This window comes from Nycticebus coucang, chromosome 19 (genome assembly GCF_027406575.1).
Source record: "Nycticebus coucang isolate mNycCou1 chromosome 19, mNycCou1.pri, whole genome shotgun sequence".
Lineage (NCBI taxonomy): Eukaryota > Metazoa > Chordata > Mammalia > Primates > Lorisidae > Nycticebus > Nycticebus coucang.
The window spans coordinates 42,883,623-42,910,367 of NC_069798.1; the positions used below are offsets into that span (position 1 = coordinate 42,883,623).

General features: G+C 42.4%; 1 protein-coding gene across 2 annotated transcripts in view; it reads left to right on the forward strand.

Annotated features, from left to right (window-relative positions):
• The first annotated feature begins 14,728 nt into the window (after positions 1-14,728).
• Positions 14,729-26,745, forward strand: part of KATNAL2 (katanin catalytic subunit A1 like 2) — a 56,126-nt gene continuing 44,109 nt past the window's right edge. The window contains exons 1-6 of one of the 2 annotated variants that reach the window (XM_053571234.1): positions 14,729-14,895; positions 17,271-17,313; positions 20,457-20,574; positions 21,959-22,054; positions 24,136-24,234; positions 24,444-24,521. In XM_053571234.1, the coding sequence (XP_053427209.1) occupies positions 14,823-14,895; positions 17,271-17,313; positions 20,457-20,574; positions 21,959-22,054; positions 24,136-24,234; positions 24,444-24,521 (507 nt within the window). In that variant the 5' untranslated portion in view covers positions 14,729-14,822. The remainder of the gene's footprint in view (positions 14,896-17,270; positions 17,314-20,456; positions 20,575-21,958; positions 22,055-24,135; positions 24,235-24,443; positions 24,522-26,745) is intronic. The other variant, XM_053571235.1, reaches the window with a different exon arrangement.

A 26,745-nucleotide genomic window follows, 5' to 3' on the forward strand; every position in this document is an offset into this window, starting at 1 on the left:
GAGTGTTGAAATCTCCAACTATTATGGAGCTGGAGGAAATCAAGTTGCTCATGTGTGTTAGAGTTTCTCTTATAAATTGAGGTGCATTCTGGTTGGGTGCATAGATATTAATAACTGAGATCTCATCATATTGAGTATTACCCTTAACAAATATGAAGTGACCATTCTTGTCCTTCCTTACTTTTGTTGGTTTAAAGCCTATTGTATCTGCAAATAAAATTGCAATACCTGCTTTTTTCTGATTACCATTTGCCTGAAATATGGATGACCATCTTTTCACCCTGAGTCTGTATTTGTCTTTTAAGTTAAGATGTGAGTCTTGTATGCAACAGATATCTGGCTTGAGTTTTTGTATCCAGTCAGCTAACCTATGCCTCTTTAGAGGACAGTTTAAGCCATTCACATTAATGGAGAATATTGATAAGTCTGGTGAAGTTTTGGGTATCGAGTTTTTCAAAAGTCCAGTGGGCATTTTTAATCCTTTCACCAGTATGGAAATTGGAGTTTGATCCGAAGTTTCTGAGTGAGTTTACTTTTGTGGTATAGGATTGGGTTGGTCATTATGGAGGATAGGTCTGAGAATATCCTGAAGAGCTGGTTTGGTTATGGCAAATTTCTTCAACATGTGAATGTCATTAAAGTATTTAATTTCTGCATCATAAATGAAACTCAGTTTAGCTGGATAGAAGATCCGGGGTTGAAAGTTATTTTGCTTTAGGAGATTAAAAGTCGGTGACCACCCTCTTCTGCTCTTCTGACTTGAAAAGTTTTAGCAGAGAGATCTGCAGTCATTCTTATATTCTTCCCTTTGAAGGTAATGGTTTTCTTTCTCCTGGCAGCTTTGAGGATTTTCTCCTTCATATTAACTTTAGTGAAGTTAATTATGATATGCCTGTGGGATGTCTTATTGGGGTTGAGTCGTGCTTGGGTTCTGAAGCTGTCTGCTATCTGGATTTCAAATCTCTAGGCATGTCTGGAAAATTCTCTTTCATAATTTCATGCAGAAGGGCCTCTGTGCCCAGCGAGGCCACTTCATCTGTTTCTGGAACTCCTGTGATTCAGATATTTGCCTTCTTCGAATTATCCCAGAGCTCTCTGAGAGAATGATCCGTTTTTGCTCTCCATTTCTCTTCCTCTTTGAGAGTTTGGGAGCATTCAAAGGCTTTATCTTCGATGTCAGAAATCCTTTCTTCTTGCTCCATTCTGTTGCTGAGGGATTCTACTGTATTTTTCATTTCTTTAAGGGCTGTAATTTCTTGCTTCAGTGTGTCTAAGTCTTTGGTGGTTTTGTCTTTAAATTCGTTAAATTCTTGAGACAACTTTTCAATTTCTCCTCGAATTCCTAATTGCACTTTGTTAATCTTGTCTGTAATGTAAATTCTGAATTCGATTTCTGACATCTCAGCCAGTTGTTTATGAATGGGATCTTCAATTACATCTGCCGTATCTTTCCTTGGGGGAGTTGGTCTATTCTGGTTATTCATGTTACCAGAGTTTTTCTGCTCATTCCGCCCCATGGTTGTTTTACTCCCTTTTATTTTTTCCCCTGGGCTTTGTCGAGGGCCTGTACGGTGCTGTGGCCTGAGAAACTGGTGCCCTGTCTGGTGTGGTGGGGCTAAGTGGTTGTGTCTTGTTTTCAGCTGGTTTCTGTTCCACCCTAGTGAAACAGATACTCTGGATTGAAGTCTCAGCTGTGGAGAAATATCAGCAATTAAGTCACCCCACCCCCCACCAGCAAACAATTGGAAAAGAAAAATCAAAGCTTCCCACCACCGTTCATCCAGGGCACCACCTGATTTATCCTCAGGCGACTGGTTCAGTTCAAAAAGTCCAAATCAATTGTCTCAGTCTGCACCTGTCTCAGGTGACAGAGTTTAAGAGGTCTCTGGGAACTGGATCACAGCAGTCTGGTGACTACTCTGGTGTGGCTTGCTCCAGTGCTGCGTGGAGTCAGGAGGAGCCACCCAGCCAATAGATCAGTCTGGGAAGGTTGATGCCTCCTTCCCCACCTTGCACCACTGTCACACCCAGTCACTGATAGCCCTGCAATTGGCTGACCCAATTGCCTGTGGTGAATCGGTACTCCAGGAGTTTGCACCTGCCTGAATCAGAAGGAAGTCTGCCAGGCCACTGCGCTCCGCCTCTCTCTAGCAGGAGGAGGTGAGACCTGACAACCTGGGGTGCTTGATGTTGGTTGGGGGGTTTTCACTCAGGTCTAGTCTCACCCCTCATTAATGTTACTGACAGAACAGAATGGAACAACTCTGCGGTTCCCCTGGAGAAGAGAAGCTGAATTGAGTTCCAAATCAGCTTGTCTCTGTTCTTGTATTGTCTATAGGCTGACTATCCCCTGAGGGCCAGATGCGTCTTAGGTTTAGTAAAGCGGACCTCTGGGTCAGCCCCGCCCTGGGAATTTCCCCGGTTTGCAAGTTGGAGTAGCCTCAGGCAAACCCTATACTCAGTGTCTGGTTGCCCAGGGAGACATGGGGTGTGGCTTCAGAATATTTGGTAGTGAGCCGTATTGCTAGCAAAAGAGGGCTGCTGTTTTATGGCTCAGGCAACCGCTGCTCCGGTGTAGCTCCCTTCTGGCCAACCGTCCTCTCTCCACTCCCGTACCCCAGAGTCTGCACCGACTGGCTGCAGCCCAGCACTGTCTATACCCCTTGAGCAATTGCCCCAGAGTCTGGACCCCGGGGGGACAGGCCTCCAGACCTTGGAGCGAGAGCAGAGGGGAGTGCGGGGAGTGCTGGGAGCCTGGGGTTGCGGGCAGAGAACACACAAAGCTTTACGCAGTTTTATGCCTGGCCGTATTGTCACCAAAAGACGGCTGTCGCACTGTGTCTCAGGGAACTGCCACTCCAATGTGGTCCCCTCTCCGCCCACTGGGACTGGCCTCCAGACATCAGTGTGAGTGAATGGGAGCGCTGGGATCTCAGAATTCCAGATAGAGACTATATACATTTTATACAGTTTTATGCCTGGCAGGAGGATGCCGTGGCACCCTAGTAGGGGAGGTAGGTCCAGTTTTTAGAGGGTCTCTCCCATGGAGTGTAGTGGGAGGACCTTTGAACTCTGCCCGGTTCTTTGTGGGGCACTCTGAGCCGTTCTCATGGGGGAGGGGACTCCTGTCCGCTTGGTGATGGATTTTGTACCTTTTGTTTGTATCCTTGTGGTCGCAGCTCACCTCAGCGGGGTTGACGTGCGTTCTTCAACCTTCTCTCTTGTGCAGCTCAAATCCTCCAGGCTACTTGCTGAATTTTTGTTCTTTAACTCTCCTATTGGGCGGGAGCCTCTGTGGAAAGCTGGCTTCAGTCAGCCATCTTGTCTCCTCCCCTGATTATGCTGGTCTTTATGGAGGATACATCTGAGAATATCCTGGAGAGGTGGTTTAGTTATGGCAAATTTCTTCAACATGTGAATGTCATTAAAGTATTTAATTTCTCCATCATAAATGAAACTCAGTTTAGCTGGTTACAGGATCCTGGGTTGAAAGTTATTTTGTTTTAGGAGATTAAAAGTCAATGACCATCCTCTTCTAGCTTGAAAGGTTTCAGCAGAGAGATCTGCAGTTATTCTAATATTCTTGCCCTTGTAAGTGATCGTTTTCTTTTGTCTGGCTGGTTTCAGAATTTTCTCCTTCATTTAACTTAGTGAAATTGATTATGATGCATCTTCTTGTCTCAATGTGTCAAAATCTTTGGTCATTTGGTCTTTGAATCTGTTGAATTCTTGAGATATTAATAAATATCAATATATTAATATATTAAAATATTAATAATTGAAATCTCATCGTATTGAGTATTACCTTTAATAAATATGAAGTGTCCATCCTTATTCTTCCTTATTTTGGTTGGTTTAAAGCCTATTGCATCTGTGAATAGGCCCAACAGATATAGTACAATCCTAATTCAAATCATTGTCCCTTAAGTTTACAATCAAGAAAGCAGCTTAGAAGAATCAGTATCCCGGGGAGATGGAGCAAGATGGCAGCTGAGTAACAGCTTCCCTGCAACTGGGCACAGTGAGTCTGAGGAGATAAGACCCCAGGCATCTCTGGCTGGTCGGATCTGCCTAAAGTCATCCCTTTGAGGATACAGGGAGTCAGCAAGGGACTTCTGGACCCCAAGAGGAGGACAAAAACAGTGGAAAACTGGCAAGTGGTTGCGTGTGTTCAGTCGACCTAATCCCGCCATAAGAACAAGCAGCAGTGAGACTGCAAACCAGAAAGGCCTTACCTATGAACTGTTTCGGTGTTTTTGGACTTGGTGCTCAGTTGAACTGCCTGGGGGAGAGCTTGAGCAGGAGTGCGGAGAACTTTGGGCATTGTCTAGGGTCCCAGACTGAATTACTGAGCCAGTCGGAGCTGATAGTGTTTGGCTGTGGGCTGCAAGGAGGCTTTATGAGAGAACTGCCCTGGCAAGCTCTGCCCTTAGGGTCGCAGCACAAGAATCGGGTGGGAGCTAGTAACCTAGTGACTGAGCAGCCTAAAGACAGGGACTGAGCTGCCTTACAGCTTTAACCCTCAGGGGCAGAGTGAGGCCAGTTTTGGCACACTGGAACCTTGGGCTATTTGTTGCCCTGGGTAGAGTGCCGTGGCGTCACAACTCATAGCAACCTCAAACTCCTGGGCTTGGTGCCGCCCGGACCTCCATAATAGCTGTGACACGACCCCCAACCCACTACCTGGGCCTGCCAGGCCTCCACATGCCTTGACCAGGATCTGCGGGAGCCGCCCAACACTGCATCCTCCCTCCTGTACCCTCCCTACCTCCACAATGGCCTGCTCATCTGGCCAGGGACTCTGGTAGCTGCGTGCCCTCCAGAGCCTTCCCTGCCTCTGCGCAGAGCCCTTCTCTTGGCCAGAGACTGCTGGAGCTTTGGGCTGTCTGGACCAAAGTCACTGGGTGCCAGGCACTCCCAGAACCGTGAGCACCACCTCCTGCCCTGTTGCTGGATCCGGGTGTGTCACACGCCAGAGCTGCTTTCACAACCAGAACTCCATGGCTGAGGCAGCCCCAGAGGAACTACACAGGGTCACTCCCTACAAAGATCCAGCAACAATAGAGTGACCCTGCTGGTGTCTAATCTTGGAGAGACACCTCCCCAACTCTGAGGATGGTCAGAGCCAACAGTGAAAAACAATCATGAGGTGAAATCAACAGAAAAACTCTGGCAATATGAATAATCAGAGTAGATCAACTCCCCCAAGGACCAATAGGGCAGACACAGCACAAGATCCCATACACAAACAAATAGCTGAGATGTCAGAAATTGAATTCAGAATCTGGATAGCAATTAAGATCGAATTAGAATTCCAAGCAGTAACCCAAAAGATATCTCAAGAATTCAACGGATTCAAAGACCAAATGACCACACCTTTCACCATTAACTAAGATAGACTCTCACTGGATAAAAGATTTAAACTTAAGACATGAAACTATAAAAATACTTGAAGAAAGTGCAAGAAAGAAGAAAGGGAAAACCCTTGAAGACATCCGTCTGGGCAAGTATTTTATGAGGAGGACCCCCCGGGCAATTGAAGCAGCTTCAAAAATACACTACTGGGACCTGATCAAACTAAAAAGCTTCTGGACAGCCGAGAACACAGTAAGTAAAGCAAGCAGACAGCCCTCGGCATGGGAGAAGATATTTGCAGGTTATGTGTCCAACAAAGTTTTAATAACCAGAATCCACAGAGAACTCAAAAGTATTAGCACGAAAAGAACACGTGATCCCATCTCAGGTTGGGCAAAGGACTTGAAGAGAAACTTCTGTAGAGAAGACAGATGCACGATCTACAAACACATGAGAAAAATCTCATCATTCTTAATCATCACAGAAATGCAAATCAAAACTCCTTTGAGATATCACCTAACCACAGTAAGAGTAGCCCACATAAAAAAATCCCAAAACCAGAGATGTTGGTGTGGATGTGGAGAAAAGGGCACACTTCTACACTGCTGGTGGGGATGCACACTAATACGTTCCTTTTGGAAGGATGTTTGGAGAATACTTAGAGACCTAAAAATAGACCTGCCATTTGATTGTATAATTCCTTTGCTAGTTATATACCCAGAAGATCAAAAGTCACAATATAACAAAGACATCTGTAAATGTTTATTGCAGCCCAATCCATAATTGCTAAGTCATGGAAGAAGTCCAAGTGCCCATCGACCCACGAATGGACTAGCAAATTGTGGTACATATATACCATGGAATATTATGCAGCCTTAAAGAAAGATGGAGACTTTACCTCTTTCATGTTTACATGGATGGAGCTGGAACAAATTCTTCTTAGCAAAGTATCTCAGGAATGGAAGAAAAATTATCCAATGTAGTCAGCCCTACTATAAAGCTAAATTATAGCTTGCACATGAAGACTATAACCCAACTATAGCACAAGACTATGGGGAAAGGGCTAAGGAAGGAGAAGGGAGGGGGAGGTTAGGGTGGAGGGAGGGTAATGGGTGGGGCCACATCTATGGTGCATCTTAGAATGGGTACAGGCAAAACTTACTAAAGGCAGAATACAAATGTCTACATACAATAACTAAGAAAATGCCATGAAGGCTACGTTGAACAGTTTGATGAGAATATTTCAGATTGTATATGAAACCAACACATTGTACCCCTTGATTGCACTAATGTACACAGCTATGATTTAACAATAAAAAAAAATTTAAAAAAAGGAAGGCAGCTTTAAGAAGAAAATAACAACAGAAAACAACTTTATACATCCTTAGAGACTTCAAACTGCTTTCCAGCCTTTAATTCATGCTGCTTGGTTTTGACAGGTTACATTTACCTTGAAGGGTTTCTTGCTATAAAAGCTCAGTGTTATTGCTCACTGTCATCCTATCTAAATTTTTTTCTTTGTTCACAGTGCGAGATGAGGATAGAAGCACGACGAAAAAATCTTCTCATTTTGATTTTGCATTATTTAACACAAGAAGGGTACGTTATGTTATAAGATTTACAGAGATGATTTCTCTCTTCCTCTGACCTCCACTTTTCCAGATCTGTATTTTTAAAAACAATTGATAGACTTTTTCAAAAGAGCAATTTTATATTTACAGAAAAACCAAGCAGAAAGTAGAACTCCTTCTGGGTGGTGTGGCTCATACCTATAATTCTAGCACTTTGGGAGGCCAAGGTGGGAAAATTACATGATCCCAGGAGTTTGAGACGAGCTTGGGCAACACAGTGATGACTCTCTGATCAATATTCTTTTCCTCAAAATAAAAATATTTTATTTACATGGATATCTACAACCAACTTTTTTCTTCTTTGTAATTTCCATTGTGTAACTGGCTAAGAGAGGAAATTTGGAAGCTTTTGAATTTGGCCACCTACCTCAGTAAAAAGACACAAGCATTTACAATAAGTCTGCTCTGCTCTGCTGTGCAGTACAAGAGGAAGAGAGCTGATCCACAAAATGTTTGAAAGGCATTCTCTATTTTAGACTATCCTTTCTTTTTAATTTTCAACCCAGGAACAAAATATTCAGGTTTCAGGCTAAGGGCTTAAAAACTTTGGGGGAGGTTTGGCAATGCCTAGAGTTCTTTTTGGCTGTCACACTGGCATCTAGTAGGTAGAGAGGCAAGGGATACTGCCAAACAACCTACCATGCCCAAGATAGTCCCCACAACAAAGAATTATCAAGCTTTAAATGTCAGTAGTGCTGGGATAGAGGAATGCAGAGTTAGAACAGGAAGCATCAACCAGCTATTGGTATTTTACCAAAAAGTTTAATGAGCATTGAACATAGTAGCTATTAGTAAAATACGTAGTAAGGGAGCCACTGTAACTTAAATTCAATTTTTAGAATCCAGTTGCCTTAGTCCTGGAGAGGTAAGAAGAAAAAAGGTAAGGAAGGTAGGAGGCAGTTGCGAGGCAACTGTTTCTCCCTTTTTTCTTTTCTTTCTTTCTTTTTTTTGAAATAGAGTCTCACTCGGTTGCCCAAACTGTTGCCCAACCTCAAACTCTTGGGCTCAAGCAATTCTCCCACCCCAGCCTCCCAAGTGAGCTGGAACTATAGGCACAAACCACCATGACCAGCTAACTTTTACATTTTTAGTAGAGACAGGATCTTGCTCTTGCTCAAACTGGTCTTAAACTCCTTACCTCAAGTGATCTTCCTGCCGTAGGCCTTCCAGGGTGTTAGGATTATAGGCATGAACCACTGCTCCCAGCCAATCTCTTAACTGTGCCATCTACAGCTGTTTTAAATAAACCTATTGCCCCATGAAAGAGAAGAACTATTTTTTTTTTTTTTTTGTAGAGACCGAGTCTCACTTTAGGGCCCTCGGTAGAGTGCCGTGGCCTCACACAGCTCACAGCAACCTCCAACTCCTGGGCTTAAGGCGATTCTCTTGCCTCAGCCTCCCGAGTAGCTGGGACTACAGGCGCCCGCCACAACGCCCGGCTATTTTTTGGTTGCAGTTTGGCTGGGGCCGGGCTTGAACCCGCCACCCTTGGCATATGGGGCCGGCGCCCTACTCACTGAGCCACAGGTGCCGCCTGAAAGAGAATAACTATTTTAGAGACTTTGAGGGATTTTTCTTTTAAATGTTATGGGAGGTTTTGGCTTTCTTTCTTTTCTTTCCCTATTTCCTTCTTTCTTTCTTTCTTTATGTTGTCCTCGGTAGAGTGCCATGGTGTCACAGCTCACAGCAACCTCTAACTCTTGGGCTCAAGCGATTCTCTTCCCTCAGCCTCCCAAGTAGCTGGGACTACAGGCACCTGCCACAATGCCCGACTATTTTCTGCTGTAGTTGGCATTGTTGTTTGGCAGGCCCCAGCTGGATTTGAACCCACCAGCCCTGGTGCATGTGGCCGGCACCCTAGCCACTGAGCTACAGGGGCAGAGCCATTATTTTACTTCTTTTTTAGAGACAGGATCTCACTCTGTCATGCAGGCTGGCGTGCAGTGGCATCATCATAGCTCACTGCAGCCTCCTGGATTGAAGTGATCCTCTCACCTCAGCCTCTGCATAGCTGGGACTACAGGCACAAGCCACCACGCCTGGCTTCTTATTTTATACTCAAAGAAACTGAGGTTTAGAGGAGTCAGGAGATCACCTAGCTCCAAGTGGTAGCACTTTCCAGGCCTGTCTTGATCCAAAAGACTTTAACACAGGCGTCCTCAAACTTTTTAAACAGGGGGCCAATTCACTGTCCCTCAGACTTTTGGAGGGCCTTTCTGTCCTTTTTGCCAAAGTTTTAGATGTATGCATTTGGTAACCATTTGGTAAAGAAAGAAAGAAAAAGAGAGAGGAAGGAAGGAAGGAAGGAAAGAAAGAAGGAAGGAAGGAAGGAAGAAAGGAAGGAAGGAAGGAAGGAAGGAAGGAAGGAAGGAAGGAAGGAAGGAAGGAAGGAAGGAAGGAAGGAAGGAAGGAAGGAAGGACAAATTCCTATGCACGCTGCACATCTTTTGAAGTAAAAAAACAAAACAGGAACAAATACAATCCCACCGCCTCATGTGGCCCATGGGCCGCAGTTTGAGGACCCCTGCTTTAACATCTTTATTCCTCTGTTCCAATGTTAAACAATTGCTTTTGCTTAAAGATTACCTCAGAAAAATCAAAGTGTGTGAGGGCCATGTTTATTTTAGAGTTTTTATTTTTGGAATGTTGATCTTTTAAAGAAAATTAAATCTCTACAATTTTACTTAAGAATTTTAAAAATTACTTAAGTCATTGAAGGATCTGAGGGCTTTTTTCTTTCTTTCTTTCTTTCCTTTTTGCCAAAGTTTTATATATATGCATTTGGTAACCATTTGGTTAATGGGTTATCTGACTTATGTTCTCCCCTTAAGTTTTTTTTTTATTAATTTTAAATCATAGCTGTGTGCATTAATGCGATCATGGGGCACCATACATTGGTTTTATAAACCCTTAAGCTTTTTTATTGCAAAATGTGGCCTTTCTCGTAACACCATATCAGAATTTTGAGAATGACTTTTATTTTTAGTAAATGTGATGAACTGTTAAAGGGTCACACCTTTAACACAGGATAATTCCTTACTTTACTTACTTTGAAAGACATGGTATTATCGGACCCTTCTTTTTTTGGTGTTGGGGATATGAATTTTACTAAGAAAATGGCTCATTATTACCACATCCCCACTAATCCCAGACCAGGGAAATGAGTGCCCCCCTCTCATGATTAGCGGGTAGGCCATCGGGTGGTGCTCAGCTACTAAATCTGTATCCACACCTGGCAGTGGGGTGGAATAAAGAGCCAGAGTGGTGCTGACTTTGGTCTCTCTGTATCTCTGTTTCCCCATCCGGAATATGAGGGTGCTCCTGAACTTGAGGAGCCAGGCTGTCTGTGTTTGGGCAGTGGGCTGTTCTGCACTACTCACTAGTCACCTGAGAAGGACAGTGTACAAGGGTGCCAAGTGTCTACTCTAGGACAGAGCTGTGGAGCTAGTTGTGCAAGAGAGGGCTTCTTGGACAAGCACACAAACTTAGGAGACAGACTGTTTCATTTCAAATTTCCACTCTACCCTTTGCTAACCTGTGGCCTTGGACAAGTTGCTTGTGCTTTAGTTTCCTCATCTATAAAATGGGGTAAGGGAGGATGATTAAATATAAGGTACATATTATTATTATGAAGATTAAATATGTGACATTCTTAGAATAGTGTCTGACAACAAAGCTTGTATGAGTTCATGCTATTGTTACTATGGAGGAGATAGGATTTGGATTTTATTCTTTAATACCCAACCTGGTTCAACAAAGGACTTTAAGCACTGGAATATGAGTTTAGCTAAATTTTTTTTTTTTTTTTTGAGATAGAGTCTTATTCTGTCACCTGGACTAGAGTACAGTGGTGTCATCATAGCTCACTGCAACCTCCAACTCCTGGGCTTTAAGCAATCCTCCTGCCCAGCAGCCTCCCAAGTGAGTAGCTGGGACTCCAGGCACACATCACCATGCTAGCTAATTTTTCTGTTTTTTGTAGAGTTGGGGTCTTGCTAACCTTACTCAGGGTGGTCTTGAACTCCTGACCTCAAGCAATCCTCCTACCTTGTCTTCCTAAAGCACTAACAACTCTGCCTGACCTGATTTCATCTTTTGATGGATTCTCAACTCCATCCAAAGAACCCTGAGTTAAAATACCTCTAGGCAGCATTTTCTAAGTGTGTGTGACACTTGGAATGGCAGTTTTGCAAAATGTTGATACGTATTACTTTAAGATGTTACTTTTTGTGGTCAAGTAAGCTTGGCAAACATTGGCAAACATTTATCTTAAACTAAGATAAATATGGTTCCTTATTTCAGGACTTCTCGGACCATCTAATTTACTATGTGCAATGGGGATATCTTTATATTAGGGTCATAGTATTCAGGGTTTTGCAAACCTGTTTGGGTAAGGAACCATTTTTTTGTCAGACCATCTTTAGAGGGTAGTTTTCCACAGAACACTTTTAGAATGCTACCTTTGTAGATTAGTTAATTTATAACACCTAAATGCACCATACGAGGCCCTAGCACTGTATTAATAGATGCTCAATAAATGTTATTAAATAGCCAATGAAGAATTTACTAGAATGTAGATGGGTAGAATAATTAGAAATCAAGACAAAGCCATTTACAAAGATAACCCTTGATATTTATCGTAATACATTTTGTGTTACAGAGATTGTATCAGAAAAGGTAACAAATAAGTAAGTCGAGCATAGCTAACCCTTGTCCTTATGGCCAAGAGATTACTGTATGCTTACAAGGCATGCATTTCCCCTTTCTGCCACGAGATGGCTCTTTGTACATCAGTGAAAATTCTGGAGATCATTTTCCTGAGACGCGCTAAGGACGTATGAGTGAATTATCAAGATGAAAAGTGAACTAGAGGTACTTTCAAGGACACAGCAATGTAACGAAAATGAGACCTGACTTTTATAAAGTGCTACAAATTCAACAAAGAGGGTAGATTACTGCAGGTTGGAACACACAATCAGGAAAAGCTTTGTAGAGAAGGTGACTTGAGCTGGTCTTGAAAGGTGTAGAATATGAATAAACAGAAGTGATGGGTCAGAACTTTCCAGGCAAATGCAAAGAGGAAGAAGGGGCACAAGCAAATGGAACAATAAAGTAAACAGAAAGAGCAGAGTTTGAATGTTCAAGTGAGAACTGGTGCCAGCAGGCAATGGGGGGTCACGGGCAACCTCCTCGTCTCCATCCTGTGTTTTGTCCATTACAGCTCACCACTGCACACCACCACACACCACCGCACACTACTGCACACCACCACACACCACTGCACACCACCGCATACCACTGCACACCACTACACACTACTGACACCACTGCACACCACTACACACCACCACACACTATTGCACACCACCGCATGCTACTGCACACTACACACCACCGCACACTACTGCACACCACTACACACCACCGCACACTACTGTACACCACTACACACTACTTGTCCAAAAGCCCTACCTTGTCACTTTGCTAAGAACCTCTAGCTCCTCCTGTCAGCCATTTCAAGTTCAGACCTTATTCAAGCTCAGTGTAATAGGAACACACAAAAGCAGTTTTTTTCCCCTGACCAATTAGTTTCTGAGACATAGAGCCTGCAATAATCTATTCATATTATTTTTACTTAAGTCCTAACTCCATGATCTTGGAAAGAGTTCAGAATATAATGTGATGACCACAAGCAATCTATATACCATATTTCCATCTTCCATCTTTACTTACATATTCAGTTTTGTTTTAAAAGTACATATTTGTACATTTGGGTATGCATTTAATGATTTTTTAAGTTTAGAAAGATAAAAGAAGTGTTAGTCATTATCTCTGAGTGGTAGAATTTTTTTAAGATTTATCTGCATTTTCTACGTCTTTCTTAAATGAACATATGTTACTCCATACTAAAAAAATAAAAACTGACTTAGTTTTCCTCTCTGTAAAATGGGGATTAAGACATAAAATAAGCCGGGCACATTGGGAGGCTGACATAGGTTGATTTATTGAGGCCAGGAATTTGAGATCAGCCTGAGCAACATATTGAGACCTTGTCTCTATAAAAAACTTAGAAAAGAAATAACCAGGCCTAGTTCCTAGTATGTTCCCATGGTCCCAGCTTTAGGAGGCAGAGGCAGGAGAATAGGTTAAGTCCAGGAGTTTGAGGCTGCAGTGAGATAGATGCCACTCTAGCCCAAGCAACAGAGCAAGAACATGTCTCAAAAAAAAAAAAAAAAAAGCCATAAGATATAGAAGCTTCATGAGGCATCAATAAATAGAGAAGCTGCCTGTGGTTTGCAAATTCTTTAAAATTAGCTTGGGAGAGATAAATCCATTTCAAGGTCATTGGAAATAATCATGGCAACCTATTTTAAGCAAGTTCAATTTTCCAACTCATCTGAGTCTGGTATGGAGAAGAGAGCAGAATAAAAATGAAAGTTTTCTCTTTCTACCTTTCTAGATTAGAATTCAACAAAAAGAATGTTAACCTGCAGTAGGAATTCATAATCTGAGGGTTCTTATATGAGCCCTTGAAATTATATGCTTATTTTTGTGCATATTTGCAGGTGTGCATACCTTTCTGGAGAGGTCACTGGTTTTAAAAGAATTTAAGAACTAGAAATTAGGCCAGGTGCAGTGGCTTAAGCCTGTAATCCTACCACTCTGGGAGGCCAAGGTGGGAGAATCACTTGAGGTCAGGAGTTCAAGACCACCCTGAACAAGAGCAAGACCCTGTCTCTACTAAAAATAGAAAAATTAGCCAGGCATTGTGGTAGATTCCTATAGTCACAGCTACTCGGGAGGCTGAAGCAGGAGGATTGCTTGAATCCAGGATTTTGAGGTTGCTGTGAGCTAGGCTAACACCACAACAGCACTCTAGCTTCAGCAACAGAGTGAGATTTTATCTAAAAAAGGAAAAAAAGAAAAGAAAAGAAAAACACAAACAACTAAAAATTAAGACCTAGAAAGTCTTTCTACTTTTAGAATATTTTGAGACAAAGCCCTTGTTTCTAGTGCTAAGAGCACTTCAAGTGGACAGCTTTGCAGCTGAGCAAGTTAAAAATGACAGCAAAGAACCAAGATTGAAGATGCTATTTACATACAGAAACACCTTTAAGTGTAACGTATGACTGATTTAAAAATGTCTAAATATCAATAATGTATCCAAGTGCATGTTGTCTCCTTATAGTATGTTTCCTCAGTTATGTTGATAGACATATCTTTGGAATTTCCTTCAGAAGTCATGACATGTTCATTTGAATTGACTCAACAATAACAAACATTGCTTTTGAGGGTGAATTTGAGATTTCTCTATTGCCAAATGCTACCTTAAATTGGTGAATAAAGTGAATATTGGTGAATAAAGAGGTAATCAAGTTGGGCAAATACCCATTTTTAGCTAAAAATGAATAAAAAATTACAAGACGTTTTCTTACTAGACTTAGTCGATTCATTTATTTGACTTTCAAGCACTTCCAAAAACATTTTGAACAGTGGTAACATCCCCAGATAAGTATGCAGCTCCCAGAGGCAACTACTTTGAGAGTCAATATTTGGATATTTGGATTATGTAATGCATGTGGGGCTCTTTACAGTCAAAGCTCCTAGTATGTAACAGTTTTCATCTAATGTACTATTTTCTATAGGCTTATCTTTTGCTACATCTATTTGGACTTGTAATTCCTGTCTTTATTCTTTTTATGTGGAGTTAATTGTTTTTCCTTCTTCTGTGCAACTGCCAGATATATTGATACGGCTAATGCTTTGGAGCAAGAAACTAAACTGGGATTACGACACTTTGAAGTTTGTGACAACGTTGATCTTGAAACTATTTTAATGGAATATGAAAGCTATTATTTTATAAAATTTCAGAAGTACCCCAAAATTGTCAAAAAGGCATCAGATACAGGTACATGGCTATTTTCTAGAAATAAGTCTTTTTCTTATCTTTAAGTTAGTGTTTCTTCCTCATCTTATTCCCACATAGTTGGAGAGCCCCACCCTGCACTGAAAGAGTAGACCTGAAAAAATGTGTAGCTCCTCCTAGATCCTATGCAAAAAAATTGAAACATTAGGCTCAGCACCTGTAGCTCAGTGGCTAGGGTGCCAGCCACATACACCAGAGCTGGCGGGTTTGAACCCAGCCCGGGCCTGCCAAACAACAATGACAACTACAACCAAAAAAATAGCCGGGAGTTGTGGTGGGTGCCTATAGTCCCAGCTACTTGGGAGGCTGAGGCAAGAGAATTGCTTAATCCCAGGAGTTTGAGGTTGCTGTGAGCTGTGACACCATGGCACTGTTCTGAGGGCAACATGGTGAGACTCTGTCTCAAAAAAAAAAACAACATTGAAACATTAACATCTGGACATTGGCATCCCTTTAGTCACGTTGGCATTTGTTTAAGGAATGTGTACAGGGCCATGAAAACAAAACCCCAGTGTATCACGGGTACTTTTCAGAAGACCAATATTACTTTAATTTCTTCAGAGATGAAAAGAGCTATTGAAAGAGGATAAACAACAGAAGACTTTCTTTTAGGAAGACCTATTATCTATCTTGAAAATAACATGAAAATGAGTATTGGGGAAGCTAATAGCTCATGTATAGATAATGAAATGCTTTTGAAAGCCATCAATCCAGATAATGATCAATATAATGCAAAGAACCAATATAGGTTAGCAGTCAAGGAGGCTGGCCGGAGGAAAGATCTAAAGTGAAGGCCCCAGGCTCTGTAGTATCATTGACTTAGATGTCCGTAAGTGGGGGAAGTAATTATAAACCAAGGGAGATCATTGTCCTGTTTACAAGGCACTTGTTAAGCCACAGACTTTAACATTTCATGTAGGGACCCGGAAACCAAGAGGAGCATCAATTAAAAACAGCCAGGGCCAAATCTCAGAGTTAGAAAGGGTCTAAGAGATATTTTATTTGGGATCCTTTCCAATTCAGGGTTCAGAGCTCGGCTTCCTTGGCTGGTTGTTAGAGCTGAGTCTGGAAGAGAAAGCATTGACTAACCACAGAGTGATTGGCACTGGTAGTGACACAAGCTTGTTTCCAGACAGCTAGTTCTCATCTAGTGTGATACATTCTGTCATGATATTGGGCACAGTATCTCCATTTTAAAATAAACTGGCACTGCACTGCTGGTGGGAATGCAAACTAATGTGTTCCTTTTGGAAAGAAGTTTGGAGAACACTTAGGGATTTGAAAGTAGACCTGCCATTCGACCCTGCAATTCTTCTACTGGGTATATATTCAGAAGAACAAAAATCACTTTATAGCAAAGATATTTGCACCAAAATGTTCATTATAGCTCAATTCATAATTGCTAAGTCATGGAAGAAGCCCAAGTGCCCATCGACCCATGAATAGATTAATAAATTGTGGTATATGTACACCATGGAATATTATGCAATGTTAAAAAAAGATGGAGACTTTACCTCTTTTATGTTTACATGGATGGAGCTGGAACATACTCTTCTTAGCAAAGTATCTCAAAGAATGAAAGAAAAAGTATCCAATGTATTCGGCCCTACTATGAAACCAATTTATAAGCACCCACACTTCCATATGAATGCTATAACCCAACTACAGCCCAAAATGAAGGGGAAAGAGGAGGGGAGGGGTGGGGGAGGATGGGTGGAGGGAGGGTAATTGGTGGGACCACACATATGGTGCATTTTACAAGGATATATGTTAAATCTACTAAGTGTAGAATATAAATGTCTTAGCATAATAACTAAGAAAATGTGGTGAAGGCTATGTTCACTTAGTTTGCTGAAAGTATTTCAAATTGTATATAAAACCAGCACATTGTATCCCATAATTCCATTAATGTACACAGCTATGATTTAATAAAAAAATTAAAAAATAAATTAAAAAATAAAATAAACTGGCAGAGTATGATTAAGTGGTTCCTGCCAGACTCATGCAATTATCCTGGTGTCCCATGCATTGTAGCAAAATGGTGTCAAGTTCAGAAAATTTATGAAATGGTAGCTGTAAAACTAGCCCATTTTGGAGTTGCCACCAGGTCCAGCGTATTTAATATGTGAGGCCTTTGGGGTCTTTCTCTGTATGGAGATGCTGGAGAAACCAAGGTTCTTCCCTTCACAGGTAAATTCACTTCTCTCTAGATGAGACTAGCTTGGAGTCTCTGAATTCCAGTGAGTGATAGCACATATTTTAAGAACAATGTAAAAGGAGAAACAGACCTGAAACAATCACTTTCTCTCCTAAAATTAAATTCTTTCCTTTTTCTCTCAATGTTTGTTTTGTCACAGCAGGAAATAATTTACCACAAAGAAGTGGAGGGAAGACCCGAAGGTAAAGTGAATGGGTACTTCATCTTGATTCACTCACCTCTGAGAGTGTGTAAGATCCATTTCCAGGAGATTCTCCAGTGCAGCCCTGTCACCATCTCCCAGCAATACCAGCTGTGGTCATGAGACCTTGCTGGGCTCAGCCATGGATTCCCCTCATATTACAGCTGTCTGGGATTTGGGTCAATGTCTGTCTGTCCTCCTGGCTTTACCACAAATAAGCACCTCCAGTGATGCTCTGTTTTTCTGGGCCTGTGATATGGCAAGTATGGGCCTCAGTGGTTAAAAGACCCAGGCTCAGTTCCTGGCTCTGCTATTTGCAAGCATGGAGCAAGTTTCTGACACATACTGAGTTCCTGGCACATAGTGAACACTCAAGAAATATTATTTCCCATTTTTAATCATTTAGTTAATCTCTCTGTGCACTCTCAGATCACATGCCCTGAACTTCTTAAGGAGGAGAGGTTCACACTCACACTTCCACCTGCTCCAGTGCCAGCCTGTGGGGGCTTGTTCTCCATTTGCTTTTCCCACCTTCTCTCTTGCTCCTCTTACATTCTGTCTGACTTCTCAACGCTAATCTCATTTGGGACTCGCAGCGTCTGATGGGAGCCCCTGTGCCTCTCAGCCCTTCTGGGTAAACACCTTCTCCAACAAGGTCCCCCTCCTGCCTCAGTGTCCTCCCTACTCCTCCCTTTCCATTCCCCCCCAAAACCCTGTTGTCACAGGCTTTTCAGAAATATTCAGGGGCTAGGGTGCTGCTGCTGGGGTATGGTCAACTTTGGGGCATCAGGACCTGTGGGTTGTTGCTAGTATAAGGCCTAAATCTCAGGGGAATGTTTAAGCAGGCTTCTCTCAGGAGCCACACAGCCATTTAGGCAGCAAACAAAATGTTAAAAATCTTAAAATGCTGTGGTAGTGCAGTGGCTCACACCTGTAATCCTACCACTCTGGGAAGCTGAGGTAGGTGGGTTGCTTGAACTCTGTCATTCAGGACCAGCCTGAGCAACAGCAAGATCCTGTCTCCACTTAAAATAGAAAAACTAGCTGGACATGTTAGTGGGCAGCTGTAGTCCCAGCTACTTGGGAGGCTGAGGCAAGAGGATTGCTCAAGCCCAAGAGTTTGAGATTGCTGTGAGCTGTGATGCTACAGCACTGTACCCAGGGCAATAGTGAGACTCTGTCTCAAAAAAAAAAATTTTTTTTTAAATGCTGGTGGAAAAAGAAAACTTGCACGGTGATCACAAACAACTTATTACGCTCTCAAGAGGTCTGAGTGCCATATGCCCCCACTAAATTCCCTGCTCTTGTGACTTTGTCTATAGCCTCAGAGGGAAAGTATAAGGACAGCTCTGAGGGCTGTGGACATAGCTTGTGAAAATGGTCATGGAGCCCAAGCACGCTTCTTGATAACACAGAAACACTCTGCCTCAGGCTAGCTGTGCTTTGCGCTGTTCTGTGGAGACAGTTTTATAGTTTTGATGAAGGTGTTATACTTTTATGTATAGTTCCATAAACCTAGTAAGACTCTAGTAACAAATGATAACTCATGAATAGGAGCATCTTAAGAGGCCAGCTCCAGAGCATGTTTGGATCCCGATTATTTTTTAGCCACAAATTCATGCCTGGAACTTCCTCAACATTTTGTCCCAGCAAACATCCCGTGAGTTGTGGTGGAGTGCTTTGCCCCTTTTAGGGCTAGAGGACAGTGGCACATTTGACAGGGTGGTGTTCCTTCAGATCTTCTTTGAGTAAATGTCTGTACATGGCAGGTATAAAGGTGTAAATGTTGTTGAGCAGAAAGTTAGAGTTGGACAGGTAATTAGGAAAGTAGTGAATAGTGTTTCTATGGAAAAGTTTGTACTCAAAGATGGCTATGGAAATGAGATGTTGTGTCGTGGAACTGGTATAGAAAATCCAAATGTCTTTCCCTAATCTCGTGTCTCACACCAGACAGCATGCCCAGTTTACAGATTTGCCGAGGACCCAAAGGAGGAAGGGTCATCTAATGTGACAGATGATAGAATTAGGATTCCATGAGGTTTTGACAATCTGGGAGTTGGGTTCAAGGTAACAAAATTAAATTTAATGGAATAAGGTTTAATGAAAGAGTCATAACAAAGAGTTCACCCATTACAAAATCAGAGACCTAGAAATCTGAGTTAACTGCAGGTGATTACACCTGAGTCAACAGTGTGACATGATTGCTAATGTGGCCTCAGGTTTCATCAATAGAAATACAGTGTCCAAAAAGCATAAGGTGACTGTATTCCCATCAGAAGACAGTGGACAAAGGGAAGGTGACAGGATGAGGAAGAATAAGGGAGCCAGGTAACTTGAGGAACATCCAGAGCAACTGGAGATGAGTAACTTCAACTGAGGACATGGGGAGGGGCTCCTCAGATTAACCCAGGAATGGTCTTCCCCCTGTAAAATACATTTGGCTTTCTCTCCAGAATTCTGCAGGGCATACCTCGGACTGGTGGCTAAAGTTAAAGTGGGGTGAATTTCGTTCCGTGTTTGGAAGAATTTTACAATCATTAGCACTGATTGAAGATGAATTGCATTGCTTTGCACACCAATACTCTTGGTCATATTAAAGCAGGTCTTCTGGATTAAAATCATGGAAAATCCCTAGATTTACTGCTATTAAATTTGAGCTGGGGGACTCCTTCCCCTCACACCTTTCTCTCTCTTGCTTGCTGTTGCTCTTAAGGAAGTGGAAGGAACAATGGAATAATGCTTGTAAAACAATGTGTTGTTAGGAACTAAAACTATTTGCTCAAGGGCTGAAGCCATGTTGTGTGAAGGACAGATGAAGAGGTTGAACCAGGATCCTCTAGGAGGAGATGAACCCTCCAGCCTGGCCTTAGAAAAATCTGAGGAGTGGACTGGCAGGAATCAGGGCCAGGATGGACCTGGTAGGCAGATAGCCTGGTGGGGCCATGTGTTTATCTTTCAAGAGCTTTCTTAAGTTTGCTACATTAGTTGTTTTTTTCTTTCACATTAAGTGGTTACAGTAATTTCTTCCAAGGCAGTGGTTCTCAACCTGTGGGTCCAGACCCCTTTGTAACAATGAAAATACATCGCAGCATTAGGAAGGTTGAGAACTACTGTTCCAAGGCCTTTGTTTGTTCCCTCTCTTAGGGTGATGAGCAACAGTAGTCAAAATCTTCCCAAGATTAATCAACAGAGGCCACGGTCCAAAACCACACCTGGGAAGTCGGGGGACACCAGATCTCTCAATAAGGAGCATGCTAAACAGGTCAGGATGACTTGGTTTGACTGTGGTAACGTCACACCTGGAAGAGAAATACCCTATAGAAAAAAGTTACATGTATTTTGTTTTTTTGAGGACCTATGTTTTTAAAATTGCTGTGTGAGTTCATTGAAGATTTTCTTACAGTATGCAGTGTTAAAACCACAAACAAATCCCTAGATTTCCTACTGCTTCTTAATTTAAGTGGGGGGACTTCCTCCTTGCCCAACTTTGTTCTGGTCTGAGCTCTGGATGTCTGGGCTCAATGGCATGAGGTGGGGCCCACTCAGAGCAGGAGGGCTCAGTTGTTGCAGAGGGCCATCCTCCCACATGAGGTGACTGTTATGGTGCATTTCACAAGTCTATTAAGTGTAGAGTATAAATGTCTTAATGCAATAATTAAGGAAGTGTGGTGAAAGCTATGTTAACCAGTTTATTGTAAGTATTTCGAATTGTATATAAAACCAGCACATTGTACCCTCCCCCCCCAAAAAAAAAAAACCTGAGGCAGTAGGTCTTCCTTTCCCAGAGCATATCTTTGGATCCCTAAGTGTAATCCAGGGATAGTCAAAATCCAGAGTTAGGCAAAATGCACATGGGCAGTCCCCACCTCATCCACTCTGGGCAGGAAGAGGAGAGAGCCCAGCAGACATCCAGGTCCAGAACCTTCCTATTTAGGACAAAACATTCCAGGTTTCAAAGAGGACCACTAAAAACTGAGAAAAGGAAAAACTCATTGTCAAAGATGCCTGGCAGAATAGAAAGGAATAAACACACACACGCCCCTAAAAACTCAGTTGGTCAAAAGGCATCTCTTACCCTCCTCTCAAGGAGGCTCCATGGTCTGGCTGCCGTGGCCTGACTCAGGTGGGAGGGAAGGGAGGAGAGGGAGGAGTAATCTCACAGGAGGCTAGTTGGCTTTGCTTCATCTCCAAACTCAGTCATGCTTGGCCAAAAACAGCATTCGTGGGTGGCACCTGTGGCTCAATGGGGTAGGGCGCCGGTCCCATATGCCGGAGTTGGCGGGTTCAAGCCCAGCTCCAGCCAAAAACCACACACACACAAAAAAAAGAACATTAAAAATAATAATAAATAAATAAATAAATAAACAGCATTCGTTAAGGGAGAAAAGAAAAGCCATTAAGTGGGGATGGGTTGAAGCACAAGTGTTTCCTCCATTGTTACAGCTGCTCAGAGCCCTTGGCCTGGTGTCTTCACAGTCCCCCAGGGACAGCTCATTCCACATTCATCTTTTTGGGTCAGCACAAAGGTGGCTAAATTACACGTGGGCTTCCCCAGATTTTGCATAGTCGGATAGAGCAGGCAGTTGCGACTAGCATCTCCCTGCAGCTTCCCACAGCTGACTTCTCAGGTCTTTCTCTTTGTTCAGGAGGTTAATAACACCTACCAGGAGAGTGCTGACTTTGGCTTAAATATATCAAAAATCAACAAAGACAGCAGAGAGGAAGATACTCACCCACGAAGAGTAAGTGGAACCCATGAATCTAATGCCAAAAGGGGAAATTTATTTTTCTTTTCAAAAATGAAAATTAAAAACATTATTTTTGTGAATAAGGAAAGTTAAGTTACTTAAGACCTTTTCATAAGGAATCTCACATCTGGATTAAATAATAATAAATAAATAACAAGAAGAAAATAATAATTTCTCAAACAGAAAAGACCTAGATTGAGTGGATGTAGTCAAAAATATGTCAAAACAAGTCATTTGGAAATGAAAAGTACCATATTTCTCTTGATTGTACTCTCTGGGGTTATAGTTCTTTTTTTTTTCTCAAGCTGTTGCCCTAGGTTGAGTGCTGTGGCATTACAGCTCACAGCAACCTCAAACTCTTGGGTTTAAGTGATTCTCTTGCCTCAGCCTCCCAAGTAGCTGGGACTACAGGTACCTGCCACACGCCTGGCTATTTTTTTTCGTTGGTTGCAATTGTCATTGTTGTTTAGCAGGCCCAGACCTGGTTTGAACCCGTCATCCACAGTGTATGTGGCTGGCGCCCCACCCACTGAGCTATGGGTGCTGCCCTGAGGTTATAGTTCTTTAAGAAATCTTCTTTCTTTTCTTTAATCAAGCTCTCCCCACCAGATTGCTGAGTTAGCTCCGGCCAGCTCTTCTCAGGCAAACTGAACTTTCTGTGTGTGAGTTTAGTGGGATCGGCTGGAGCATGTCCCTGGAACTCAAGAGGGGCCACCTCGCTGGCCTGAATAGACTACCCTTAAGGGCTTTAATGGGATGGGTAATGGTTGGTGATGATAGTATTAGAATTGGTGCCTCTCACAGAGAAATATGTCCACGTTCACCTTCACTGCTTTTGTTGTGTCTTCCATCACCTTTGCACTTAGTAATTTTGTGGCGTTAGTTTATCTTGTGAATGCCTCATATTGATATGAATGGCTGTTTCTGATTGGGTCACCAGGAAGGGACTATTTAACCCAGCACTTAACCTTTGAAATAGTCTGGCTATAAATTATCTTTCTAGCAGAAATGTCCTCAGGGTAAAAGTAGATGGTTTTCTCCCTACCATTTCAAATGTTCTTAGGCTGTATGAGGGTATATGGCCAGGGGGAAGTCTCCAAAGTGGATCTACCATTGCTGTGTTGGGAACCCTGGTCTCAGGAAACCAAAACCCTCTGCAGATTAGTAGGTGTGCTATTCTTAAGGACGTGAAATTTGGAGTTGGCCTGTGTAGGTTTTAAACCCCAGCTCAGATGCTTCCCCACTGTATAACTCTGGGTAAGCTGCTTACAATCTCTCCAAGTCTCATTTCTCTCATCTGCAAGATGGAAATAATCATGGTATCCACCTTAAACCTTTAAATGTCATAATTAAAGCAGAGCCTTAATACAGTGCATAGAATTGAATAAACAATAAATATTGACTATTGTTGTTATTGATTTTTGCAAACATCCTTGCCTTTTCTCGTCCTTCTTCTAAGGGAGACAGGGTGGCATTGGAAGGAGTATGGGCTTGGGAGATGGATATTTGAAGGACAGGTTGAATCCTGGTCTTAAGTCACTTGTTAGTGGTGTATCCTTGGGCAAATTACATAACATCTCTGAACTTACGTTTATATCTATGAAACTAGAATATCATTCCCAACTAGCAGAAGCAGTATAAGAATTACAAATAATCCTTACAAAATACCTTGCACACCTGTTTTGTACCAGGTACTCTATTGAATGTTGAATATGAATTAAAGTCAGAAGACAGCAACACTTGTTACTCTTGTGCCAGTGAGTTCTTTTGTGACTGTAATTTTAAGAGGACAAGAGACCATACCCAGAAGTAGTCACATAAGGAAGAGGACTGAGAAGGGCTGAAGAATTTTTATTCATGTCTACATGAACAATTTATTTACAAATTTTTAAGGAGTGCCCCAACTTGAGGAAATATCTTGTTCAATATTAGGTTCTTTTCAAAGCTTAACTTTAAGTTTGCCCTGTACGTGTATACCAGGGTACATAAATGCGTCTTAATTTAATGAGGCTGAGCTACTAAGGAGAGTCTTTTCTCATGTTTTCATGGTATAAACAACCATTTCTCCTTTTCAGGGCCAAATCATTGATTTCAGAGGGCTGATCACAGATGCTATCAAAGGAGAAGCCAGTGAACTTTCCTTGAACACCTTCAACTGTAACCCAGACCCTTCAGTAAGTGGCTAAGATGTGACATTCATCTTTCAAATTGCCAACATCCAGATGAACTTTAGAAATGTAATTTTCAGTATGATGAAACCTTAAGATCAAGTCGAAGGTCATAGCAACTTGCCACTGTTTGTTTCACTGAGATCTAGGCCCTGTGTTTCTTTCTAAATTATGAAGCAATATTATAACGTGAGCCTTTCTGCTCCTATCATCAGGAACGATTGCTGAAACCTCTGAGTGCATTTATTGGTATGAACAGTGAGATGCGAGAATTGGCAACGGTTGTGAGTCGGGTAAGATCTGATATTCAATTCACAAATTTACAGAGGCAGGCTGAGGCTTCTGGAGCATTGTGGGCTGCTTCTTTTATTAATAACAATAAATATGATCATTTATTTATAAAGTGCCCCCACTTGTGAAGGCACTCATATTGTTTAGAGGCACAATAATGCATGATAAATAAATTATAGAATCGTAAAATTACTATATAAAAAGCCCACCATCTCACAATAGAGGCCAAGAAGACCAAGAGAGAGAAAGATAGTAATGAAGTAATGAAGGGACAGGCGAAGGGTTTTATAGCAGAGCCAAGTATCAAGGAAAGAAAGCCTCTTAGAGGATGAAAAAGTATGTCTGTGTCTTGTTTAAAAAGTCAAAGCCTAGAGACAGAGATGCCGGGAATTCTATAAAATTAAAAATTTCCATGAAAGACAAGATTAGTAGGAAAGAGTTTACCTTCCAGACTACTGATGTTTCAAGTTTGCACCCTGGAATCAAAGGCAGTAATTCTTAATGGTTTGGTTAGTGACCAGGCTTTGGAATTAGCTAACCTGCATTTGATTTCTAGATCTTTCTCTTTCTAGCTGTGTGGACTTTCCGCAAGTTGATTGGGGGATGGAATAGATTCTTGATTATAGGATGCTTTTCTAGTTTTGAGTGACTTGTATTTAGTTGAAGACTGAAACTTAGGCAAGCTCAGAGAAGTATTTAAATGATCCCCCAAACGCACAGATGCCCTCGCGGTTTCTGTTCAGTTGAGCGTCCGTTTCGTGCCTGTTATGTGTCAGATGCGTTCTGGGGGCTGAACACACACAAAGGGACCCTAGTCGGACACATTCTTTGTCCCATGGGCAAGGCGCATGAGAGCGTGAAGGAGAGAGGGATGTTTTTTGCCAAACACTGAGGGGGAGGTGAGTGTGAAAGAAGAGCCACAGGAAATAGCTCTGTGAAAAAAAGTGAAAGAGGGTGGAAGGCATTCCGGACAAAGGACTATTTGTATGAAATTGCATTGTTTGTGACCCACCCGAGACACAGGCTGTGGTGGGAAACAGGGTTCCTGAAGAAAGGCTGAGAATTGGCCTTTAGGAGACAGGACCTTTGAAAAGCCCCTATCGGGAGATGGGATCATCACATGTGCTTGTAGATGGCTTGTTCCAATGACAGCGAGGTGGGGAGAGAACAAAGAAATGGGTGAGGAGGCCAGCCATGCGGTTTTTACCAGTAGGACGGGACAAGGGACTGAGGCAGGCTACAGTGACTGGCATGCACAAGAGAGCAGAGCATAGTATTTTTAATACCCACAAAAATCAATAGTCTCCTTACCCTTTTTGCAAAAGGATAACATGACTAGTGAGGATAGAACTGTAGCGTGGGAGTGGCCCGAAACAATTCCATTTGGAATCCCTTTTATAGTACCGTGGGAGGTAGTCATCCCGCCCCCTGCTTGAGTGCTGGCAGTAACAGTTCACCACCTCACCAGACAGTCCTGTTGAGCTCTGACTAGTAACTTTGGATTGATATAAGCAGGAATTTTTGGTCAGGAAATTAAATCCTGTCTTGCGGAACTCAAATGTCCACTCTAGAGGAAGGCAAGAAATATTGTTACTATCTGCGGATGCCTTGAATAGGAAGGTAGATGGATCTTCACTGTGCCAGGACTTCTCTAAGAAAGGGCTGTACTGAGAACGTAAGTGGCTGCTGGGGTTGCAGTGAAGATCCAGGCTCTAAAGATAGGGTGGGGGAGGTTGAGTCTTCTCTCCCTCACACTGTCCAAGAATGGATTATTCATGGGGCGGCGCCTGTGGCTCAGTGAGAAGTACGCCGGCCCCATATTCCGAGGGTAGTGGGTTCAAACCCGGCCTCGGCCAAACTGCAACAAAAAATAGCCAGGTGTTGTGGTGGCGCCTGTAGTCCCAGCTACTCAGGAGGCTGAGGCAAGAGAATCGCTTAAGCCCAAGAGCTGGAGGTTGCTGTGAACTGTGATGCCACAGCACTCTACCGAGAGCGACAAAGGGAGACTGTCTCTAAAAAAAAAAAAAGAAGAAGAAGAAAGAAAAAAGAATTGATTATGTATATTAAATGCAACCAAAGCACTTGCATAAATAGTTTCTCTAATAAAAGTGAAACTCCTGTGGTGGAGGGAATGAGTGGGTGGGAGACAAGAGTAGGCACAAAGACCACATCAACATTTAAAAAATGTGTTTCTATTCTTCAACTATGTGCATGTTTTCTTATTAA